General features: G+C 38.5%; 1 protein-coding gene across 5 annotated transcripts in view; it reads right to left on the bottom strand.

Moving 5' to 3' along the window:
- Positions 1 to 2,413: 2,413 nt before the first annotated feature.
- Positions 2,414 to 10,849, bottom strand: part of RTN1 (reticulon 1) — a 141,790-nt gene continuing 133,354 nt past the window's right edge. For all 5 annotated transcript variants that reach the window (XM_058162951.1, XM_058162949.1, XM_058162948.1 and 2 more), the window contains 5 exons: positions 10,495 to 10,633; positions 8,051 to 8,120; positions 6,830 to 6,876; positions 5,066 to 5,124; positions 2,414 to 3,801 (listed from right to left, as the gene is read on the bottom strand). In XM_058162951.1, coding sequence (XP_058018934.1) covers positions 3,759 to 3,801; positions 5,066 to 5,124; positions 6,830 to 6,876; positions 8,051 to 8,120; positions 10,495 to 10,633 — 358 coding nt within the window. In that variant the 3' untranslated portion in view covers positions 2,414 to 3,758. The remainder of the gene's footprint in view (positions 3,802 to 5,065; positions 5,125 to 6,829; positions 6,877 to 8,050; positions 8,121 to 10,494; positions 10,634 to 10,849) is intronic.

The following is a 10,849-nucleotide window of genomic DNA, read 5'->3' as shown; positions in this document are numbered from 1 at the left end:
TATTTGAGAAATTTATTCAAGAGGGGCCCTTAAGAATAAATGAATATGATCAACAGGATCTTTAGGTAGAGTGCCTAAAGTCACACACACACACACAAATATAAATTATTAAAAGACCCGGTAAAATAATAGTTAAAACTACCTTACCAGCCAAAAGCTTGCCGAAACAAAATGGCTTTATGGAAAGTCAGTAGGATATGATATTTTGGTACTTAAATGGATCTGAGGCTGAGATGGCCTATTATCTATAACCATCCCTGGGATGGGGGTGGATAACAAAATGATCAAGAAGCTGTGTACAGTCATGTGATTATTCCTTTGCATGCAACACATATTAAAAGGGGCGAGCTCCAGTTGTGCAGGCACTGCAAGCCATCTTGGCTTTTTCACTTCTCTCTGGATATTCCTGTAGCTCATGTACCTCCGGTGGAGGGGGAGCCCACAATAGGCCGCCTTCGATGATTATATCTAATCAGATTTTTGTATTAGACGCAGACAACATGACATCTTCAGGGCTCTTCTGTACCAACTGCTAACTAGAGACTGCTGATGCTTCAAGAAACAAAGGACATGAACATTTGTTATTGCCTTCAGCTGACTTTCATCCTACTGTGGATGTAGCTTGTGCACATGTCTTCCTGTTTTGTTTCTGCAGTGATGCTGCATTGTACTGGTTGACACAAGCTTAGTGCAGTCTGTGCTGAATGGCATGGAGGTAAGTTTGCTAGTGATGGGTTGCCCTGTTTCTGTACGCCATCTGAGGACACAGTTGACCCAGCCCTGGTTCCAGATTGATTTTGGGGAGCTGTTTGCCTATTGGCAGTAGGAGGATCAGAGCTTTCTCCACTATATCAAATTGTCATCTCTTCCACTTGTCAACCAATAGAAGAAAGGTTATGGAGGGAAAGAAGAATGGGAAGATCTTTTGGGTGCCAAGAAAACCTTGTTCCCCCCCACCAAAGGGAAAGAACCAAAGGGATAAGAAAGGAAGTTGATAACCAGTAAAGAAATTGGTTATTCTGTGTCCACATTTTTGCCAGTGGGAGTGAGAAACTGGGAGAGAAGGGTCAGAAGCACTTTCTTGCCAGTACCTGTCTCCGAACAAAACACCCCTGCCACCTCTCTCCTTCCTTCCTCTATCCCAAGCTCCGGGTACAAACAGAAATTTGCTTCATTCCTGAAGCAGAACAAGGATGGAAGAATCTTATTCAACTTTTTTTTTTGGAAGACATACTCAGCTCCTGAACTAGATGACAGCATTTAATTGCTGCTGTGCATAATAGGTACAAAAAGAAACACCACAATCTGTCCTCATTTTATTACTGAAAATAGCTGCTTGGAAAACTAATAGCAACTTTTGCTGGGTTCATCTTTGACGAAAAATATATTTGTACTGATTGCAATAATAGTGTATTTTTTCATAATTTTTAACCCTATTGTCAAGACTCGTGTGTAATTTAGAGCAGAGGTTCCCAACCCCTCAGCAGTGGACCTATACCAGTCTGTATCCTATTAGATACTGGAACACGCAAGTGGCAGCAAGTGAACGAAGCTGCATTTGTGCATCTGCAAAATCTAGGTTGCATGCAAAACCGTGACCAGTCAAGCTGTGAAAAAATTGTCTTCTACAAAACCAGTCTCTGGTACCAGAAAGATTGGGGACCAGTGATCCAGAGCATGGCCTGAAAGTTAAATCATGTTACATTACACAGTTGAAGAAACGTGAGGAAAATGTTTACAGTATTTACAGTATTCAGTGGATTTATATCCTCCAAAACTCCAAGTTTAATCCCCATTAAATATTTTCTTCAGGTAACATCTGGAAAAAGTGAGCCTTTCACCTACTTCCAGTCAGTGTAAAAAATTCTGAATTAGACAAACCCATGGTCTGGCTTGTAAGGCAGTTTTTTCATGTTCCTATTTTACAAGATGGGATCTTTTTCTTGATAAACATAGGAAATTATCCAATTTATTAAAAAGACATGATTCCAAAAACATATAATACATTCTTGAGACTATGTTTCTTGCAGTGACTCACTGTGTCACAAAACACCAATGTGATAAAAATGGACATGTCTACTGTACTGTACATCTGTAAATCATATTTGACATAGCAATCTCCAGCTCCAGTTATGGACTGGTTCCCTTGGCAACTGGAATCAACGAAACTGGATTTCTGAAAGATGATTATATAGTCCCAGTGCTGCTCAGAAAATGTTACCTGTTAAAGGCAGATTCCTCAGCAGAATCCAAGAGCTATTAGCAATTTTGTGATAGGCAGAAATCAGTACAATATATACATTCATAGTATTTATGTGATAATGACTGTGAGCAAAATGGCAAGAAGACTTTCCTTTTAACATTTAGTAACATTTATTTCTGCATTCAGTATCAAGTACATAAGTGCAAATATTTAAGAATCCATAATTAAATCCTACAGAGAACGTCATACAAATTTGTGATACGTATTACAAGCTGGAAGGTTTAATTTTCCCATACATGTAATCAGACCACTGATCCTTGAAGAGCAAATTAAAAAAAAACTCCAAAAGAGAAAACAAAACAAAAGGTACTGGGTGTGTAGGTTTTATTTTCAATTTCTTAAGAGAGTTATACAAAATGAATTATGCCATTTAAGTACTGATTGCTCCTTGGCTTGTTTTTTAATTAGATGTGCCAAAAGAGAAACAATGACACTTGAAGACTCAATCTATGATTCTAAATAGTCAAGATAAAGCCAACCAGCAAACCCAGTGGACGTAGAAGCAAAACTGCATCAGTGCACTAAGCAGGAAAGCCCTAGCCACATGTAACATTCAGAGTTATTTAAGCAATGCTGATAGAAGAAATAATAGTAGAAGCACTAGATAATAAAAAATAGAAAGTTCAATAGTAACTTTAGGTTCTCACCATCATGCACTTAAGAAGCAACACAAGAACCACACCTAGAACACTTTTCTCTTTACTATACTTTAGTGCTTGACACACATGATTGCAAATAGTCTAAGATAGTACAGAAACAGCGGGAGAAGTGTGGGGGAGAGAAGCTGTTTCATTATTTCACATCTCTGAGATCATGGTGTTTGAAAGAAAGAAGAGTGAAGACAAATATAATACGTTCAGAGCAATGGTGTCATTCCAGCAGCACCCTCACTACATTGAATCCAAACATTCTTTCCCCCCCCACCCCCAGGATGGAACTGGAAAAGAAAAAAAAATAGTTCTGCAAATTTGAAGCAGAAGCTGGCTGTGCACAGTGCTGATTGGCTGCTTTCTCATGATGTCACCCAAATGTTCTCTTCGCAATCCCTAAAATAACTTTACATTTTCAAAGAAGTGGTATGTTGTGTGGATGTATAGGTAACTATATAAAAAGAAATGAACAAAAATTCAGGAACATTTTTGCAGTGCTCTCATTATTTTGGATAGCTGGAAAGCCAGCCTGAAGAATAGGGAAGAAGAAACGAAAGACAGGTAGCTGAGCCCATTTTTGTGGCATTTATGCCTGTTGTTTTGGTTGTGAATTTCAGAGAAAGTCAGGCTCGACCTAGGATTGTGGGGCATGCTGCAACACTGTGAGTTTTTCTATTTTACATCTGCCTTCACCCAGAGAGAGAGAGAGAGAGAGAGAGAGAGAGAGAGAGCACAAGCGAGAAAAAGAGATGAATAATAAATTATAAGTAAAAAGAACAGAGCTGTTTTCATCCCAGACTCTCTTATCATTCACTCCTGTAGTTGATAGATTCTTGCTGCTATTTTTACTCGGCCTTCCTCTTAGCGCCTGGGATTTTTGCTTGGATTCTGGAGGTTGAAAAATAGGATTACAAAAAAAAGAAAGAAAATTAGACACGCAGAATAGCTATTTCTCTACATAAATAGGCCATCACTCTGCTAAACAAATAATTCCCTCAACACTGTCAAACTATTTACTAAATCTGCACTACTATTAATCTTCTCATAGTTCCCATCACCAATCTCTTTCCACTTATGACTGTATGACTGTAACTTTGTTGCTGGCAATCCTTATGATTTATATTGATATATTGACCATCAATTGTGTTGGAAATGTTGTACCTTGATGAACGTATCTTTTCTTTTATGTACACTGAGAGCATATGCACCAAGACAAATTCCTTGTGTGTCCAATCACACTTGGCCAATAAAATTCTATTCTATTCTATTCTATTTTCTTTTATGTACACTGAGAGCATATGCACCAAGACAAATTCCTTGTGTGTCCAATCATACTTGGCCAATAAAAAATTCTATTCTATTCTATTCTAATTAATTTTCTCTGCTTGAAACTAATCCTCAGATAGAATTTCTTTCACTCAGAAACAATCATTATGAGCTACAGTCATCATAAATAGAAAGAGCTTCTTTTCTATTTAAAACCTGGATGGTTTCGCAATTTCTGAGGAATCTTTTTTTAATTATTTCTGGAGCATCACACACACCCTAAAAGAAAGTACATCAACAGATGAAATTTAGAGGAATATTTATTTTCCAGGGCATCAGGAAACATTTTGCTGTAGATATATAAGGAATTTTTAAGGAGGTGTTATCTCTAATAGTTGTAAGAGGGTGAATCACGAAAGATATTTGGGAAATTTGGGGCATTAAAAATAATGGCGAGATCTGGAACAATGCAGGCACATATGATCAACCATAGAGCTATAGTTATTACACTTAATAGCCAACTTAATATAATATTGTCATTATGTCCTAAATCAGGACAGAATATATTTTAAATCTGCAAGTACTGTACACATTACTCAAACTGCAAATTGGAGCCAGATGCAAAACTGATTTCAAATTAAAATACAGATATTTTAATACTTAACCTCAGCGGAGATAAGGAAGAAATCACTATCCAAAACCTTTCTTTATATTAGTTGTCTTTTTGGGAGGTGGGGGGTGGAGGGGTAACTTCCTTGTTGCTAAGTAGTTGCTACCCTAACTAACTGTAGGACACAGACTTCTGTGTCCCTAATACTAATCATATAGAAATTAGCAACAGTATTCTATTCATCCTGCTATTAAATAACTTGACTAAAATACTCACTTTGCCACAACAGTATTTATGTGGGTCCTCACAAGCCCCAAGTATTGATCAATCTGTGCCTGAAAAAGAAAAAAGAAAGAAATCAATGGGGAATCAACTATGTTGATGTATGCATTATTATATTTTATAGAGGTGATTTTACCAAGCTCTTAACATGTTTCTCTGTCATACTCACCAATAAAGTTAAAATTTGCAGCAACCTTTATGAAAATATTGTTGCAATCAATCAAAATAGAAAAAATACACTATCAAATATAAATTATTTTCCAATCCTATGGATTATATTATCATTAATTATTAATTATGCATCAGGGATAAACCTAAACCAGGTGGCAGGTAATAAACAAATGTAAAAAAGTGGTGTCTACTTGGGAGAAAACAGACTGAACTCACAAATTGACACTTAAAACGGCAATATATAGAATCTACTGGGAGAAGATTTCAGTCTCCCAGATATTCTTATTATGGTAACTATTGCTGAATGAAGGAACTTCAAGGAGACATTCAGTATCAAACTACTGATATATGAATTATCAGTAAGTTCATAGATGAACCAAAATGAACTAGCACTATTTTATCCCATTACCCATCCACACACCAGGTTGCTTGTGCTATTACCCTATTTCCCCGAAAATAAGGCAACCCCTGATAATAAACCCAATCAGGCTTTTGAGCGCATGCGCTAAAATAAGCCTCCCCCCGAAAATAAGCCCTCCCTGAAAATATTTAAACGCAGAGATGGAAATCAGGTAAGACGGCAAGAGGAGCCTCATCTTGCTCCATGTACCCCAAAATAATAAGACCTCCCCGAAAATAAGGTCAAGCGCTTATTTTGGGGTCCAAAAAAATATAAGACAGGGTCTTATTTTCGGGAAAACACGGTAATTTATCACTTTGTGAATGGTAATTAAGATTTTTTTTTACATGCATTAAGTGTTAAGATAATTATCATAGTTTATATCTTCACATTTAATTACTCTCTTTTTTTCAAGAACACAAGAAACATACAGACATGTTTTCCAACAATGAAGTGTATATAAACAAACACACAAGCAAACATGAACCAACAACTTAAGGCATCATGCTGTGTTTTTCAAGTGGACTTTTAGTCCACAAAAGCTGATACAAAACAAAACAAAAAACCTGGAAATTTGAAATGATACAAAACTATTTTTGCTACACGGTATTTCCTGGAATAGATTAACACGGTATTTCCTGGAATCTACCAGGTATGTATTGGTGGCAAAAACAAAACAAAAAACAAGTTGGCAATTTTAGCAATGCAATCAAAGTCCACCTCTGGGGCTATGCATGTTGCCTCATACATGTATATCAGTGGTGGGTTGCTATCGGTTCACCCTGGATCGGGCAAATTGGTAGCGGTGGCAGCAGGAGGCTCCGCCCACCCGCCTGAACACTTCTGCACATGCACAGAATCTTGCGCCCACGAGCAAACTGGTAGCGACAGGATTTGCAACCTACTACTGATGTATATGACAGGGCTTTTATGGCCCTATCTCAACCACCATCATGAGTCTGTTGTCACCTTCTACACTTTTCTTCTTGTAATCCTAAACAGAATTTACAACTGTTCAAACCACACAGGAACTTGAACAACCTGCACTTGTATAAAGGTATCAGTGGGACAAATATGCATATTACAAACTGATAATGGCTACTATTGATCTTGCCCCTAGCTCCTTATCCTTTTATATAGGTACTACTGATCAAAATGAAATCCATAAATTAAACTTTCGTACATACCTGATACTTGTCATATACCACAGGTAGAGTAAACATTGAGACCACAGCTAGACAGAAGGAGGGGAAAAAAGCTTTAAGCATAGTACACACTTGTGCTCACCATTAAAACGCATAACAAAGCTGAAGAATTATTACTATCCCTTTTCAAGTTTCTACTATCCTATTTTAGCAACTGAGTTATTTCTAAAAATCCAAGTGATTATTGTTTCCTGAATTCACAGGATTTGACAGGTCCCTTCCTTGCTACATTATTGTAAAAAATGGTAAATTACGCTCATTAACATAGACATCCTAAACTGTATTTAATATTGATGTAATGCTTCTTTTTTTAATGAATAGTCTAAGTCAGAGGTGTCAAATTCGATTTCAATGAGAGCCACATCAGGGTTGTGTTTGACCTTGGGGGGCATGGCCAGGGAGGACATGGCCAACTCAACACTCATCGAGGCTCTGTTTTCAGCTGCGACAGCCTCCTGCAGCCCTCTGACACCAAAAACAGAGTTCGGAGGGGCCGCACGCAGCCTCCCTGAGCTCTGTTTTGCTGGCAGAGGGCTACAGGAGACTGTTGCGGCTGAAAACAGAGCCTGGAAGGGCCACATGCAGCCCTCCTGAGCTCTGTTTTTGCTGCAGAGGCACAATGGGCCCATTCTTTGCTGTTTCCAGGGCAACCCCGTGGGCCAGAACTAAGCATCTCCTAGGCCAGATCCGGCTCCCGGGCCTTGAGTTTGACACCGTCGGTCTAAGTTATCTAAATATTAGACTGTTGATAATCTTCAATCAAAACTGAACAAATAATCATTGTATTGAAACAATGTGATGTATGAAGATGTACAATAATCTAATATAATATTATACAGAGCAAGTACAGAGGATACAATAACATAATTACTTTACTGTTATAATTGTACTATTATAATTACTTTAATAAGTGAATCTGAGAAATTGAGATTAAGGGAACTGAGGAAAAAAAGAGACTGGAAATATAATGTAAGAATAAAATCTGAATCTCCTGAATTAAAACTCTTATCATCATTATGGGCATATTAGCCATGAAAATAAATTTGAAAGTACCAGAAGGTTAAACAACAAACATGTACTTTCAAGAAATTACCAAAAAAAAAAAATTGACAAAGAGAGAAGGACATATTTCTCTGAAACTGTTCAATCTATTTTGACCACAAAGTTATTGTGATACAAATTAAAAGATATGATTAATTTTACCCATTATCAGGAGAGTTAGGCCATTGAAGAGAGCTCCAACGTAAGTCAACAACCACATTAGTACTGCAAACTGAATTGGAAATAATACAATAATTAAATTTCCACAATCAACCAGACTACCATCATAATAATAAGGGATATTGGAAAGTTTAGATGTAATACTTCAGTTTGTCCATTATTATTTCATTAAATACATTTAATTACATTTTTGAGATGGTGTAACCAAAGCTTTTCGGTCAGTAGTTAATAAGGAATAAATCTAAATCTTGTCTTGAATGTCTAGAAGGAGGAAAGAAGGAAGGAAGGAAGGAAGGAAGGAAGGAAGGAAGGAAGGAAGGAAGGAAGGAAGGAAGGAAGGAAGGAAGGAAGGAAGGAAGGAAGGAAGGAAGGAAGGAAAGCATTTCCTATTTTTCTGAATCCTACATAAGTCCCCCACATTTTTCTCTTCTTTGCAAGTGAAGGAAGAATATAAACTGTAAACTGGCATTTCTGTGTTATTGCAAGGAAATGTGATGGGGGATAGCTTATCTTGAGCCTGGTATCCAGGGATGAAATCTAAAAATTTTCCCTACCGGTTCTGTGGGTGTGGCTTAATTGGTGGGTGTGGCTTGGTGGTCAGGTGACTGAATGGGCATGGTCAATAATAATAAATAACAAAAATAATAAAGTATACAAAACTTGGGAGGCACCAGTCTACCTTCTTTAAAAATAGAGGCCCCAGTCTACCAATTGCCTTTACTGAGAGGCCCCGGTCTACCAAGCGCCATTTTTTGGCAGGCACCGGTCTACCTTCTTTAAAAATAGAGGCACTGGTCTACTAGCTGCCTACAGCGCTGATCAGCTGTAGTGCGGCCCTTTGAAGTGCCACGACAGTCATTTAAGGCCGTTTGCAGCAATATCACCACTGAAGGCTTCAGGGACAGAGAAGAGGAACAGCGAGGCAGTGGGGGGGGGAGTGCAGGGATTTTTGCTACCGGTTCTCCGAACTACCTGCCCCCATCGCTATCAGATCGCTCAATCCGGTCCGAGCTGGGAGCATTTCATCCCTGCTGGTATCTGAGAAATAATATGGCCATTTGTACATATTTCACTGACCCTAGGATTGCATTCTAAATCAGCATATTTTAAATTTTTCCTTACTTTTAAATAACTTAATGTTCATCCAATTTCTAAAAAATGATTACTTTAACACTCTACAATTATGCCCTAAAATTTTAAACTTCTTCTACTTTAAAAAGCCCTAAATTTTATTCCTTTTAACTGAGAGCTAGTGTGCTCTAATGGGTATAGACTAGGACTCCACTCCCAGCCATAGAAAGCTGCAAAGTGAATGTGGAGATGAAAATGGGGGTGGGAAGGGGGGAACACGGGACTCCCTAAGAACTGCCTGTAAAAAAGAGCTCCTGTAAAAAAATGGAATGCTGCTCATTCATGTTCATTTTATTCATGTATAAATAAAATGAACATGAATGAAAAACAACATGAATTCTGGGCTCTCAAATCCTAGAGCAGTGATGGCTAACCTTTTTCTTGTTGTGTGCCAAAAGCACACCCACGTGCCAGCACCCATAATGTAATGCATGCCACACATGCGCGCATGACCCCCCCACTCCCCCAACATGCGCACACGACCCCCTATCCCCTATTTTTGGCCTAGCAGGCCTCCCTGCAGCCTCCTGGGTTCAAAAACGGGCCACGGGAGGTGGCAGGCTGCACCCCCCACACCCCGTTTTGGGCCTAGCACGCCCGCACATGCGCACGACCCCCCCTGCGCATGTGCACGCGTCTCCCACATATACCCTGTCCCCCACGCATCCCAAAAATCAGCTGGCCAGCGGGAGGCGCACAGTGCATGCGCGGTAGAGCTTAGCTGGGTGACAGTATGCGTGCCCACAGAGAGGGCTCTGCGTGTCAGCTGTGGCATGCGTGCCATAGGTTCGTCATCACAGTCCTATAGTATGTTGAGCCAGATTTTCAGTGTTTGGAAAGGAAGATTTGTGGCTTTTTTCATTTTTTTACCTCAAACTCTGTAGAAGAAGAATGAGTTGGGCAAGATTAACATATCTGCTATGTGACAGAGTTTATAGAACTGATGTTTTTAAAGCACATTATGACACATTCTGAGAGCTAACAAGAAACAGTGCAGGGAAAAAAGATTCAATCCAAGCTGATTGCAATAAGAACTTGTTATAATTACAAACTGATCTTTTTTTTAAGCCTCAATCTGATCATTATGATACCTCATGACATTGAATCCTACTTGTTAATTATATATTGATTTTCTTAAAAGAAATATTTTATTTACTTCTCCAGTACGAGTCATGATGATATCCTTTGAAAACCTTAAAGGAATTAATTTGAGAACTCTGGGAATGTAGCTCTTCCATCAAGAACCTGAAGTTCTCTCTTCTCTAAATCCCCGTGTTGTTTGGTGGGTTACCTACCTTTAAGGAATCTACCAGATCCTGGACCAGAAAAAGCCGCCTAAGCTCTTTGACTGTGCTGTTCACATAGGACTGGAGGCAATCTGTGTATTTCTGAATCTGTTCCTGGGAGAGAGACATTTCCATTTCCAAGTAGTTCCTGTTGAAAAAGAAAAAGCCTAACTCAAATTTCACCAGCTGAATTCTTCTATAGAATCTTTGGGTTGCAGATTAAAACATGCCAACTATAGGGACAGACAGACAACCTCTTTGATTGTATTTCATTTATTTATTTAAATTCATGTCTCTCTTATTTTTATACCGTATATTCTGTTTAGAGAAGATAGTTTTCAACTGGACAAAAAAGTAAAGAGGA

This window comes from Ahaetulla prasina, chromosome 1 (assembly GCF_028640845.1).
Source record: "Ahaetulla prasina isolate Xishuangbanna chromosome 1, ASM2864084v1, whole genome shotgun sequence".
NCBI lineage: Eukaryota > Metazoa > Chordata > Lepidosauria > Squamata > Colubridae > Ahaetulla > Ahaetulla prasina.
This window is presented reverse-complemented; position numbering and strand designations above follow the sequence as displayed.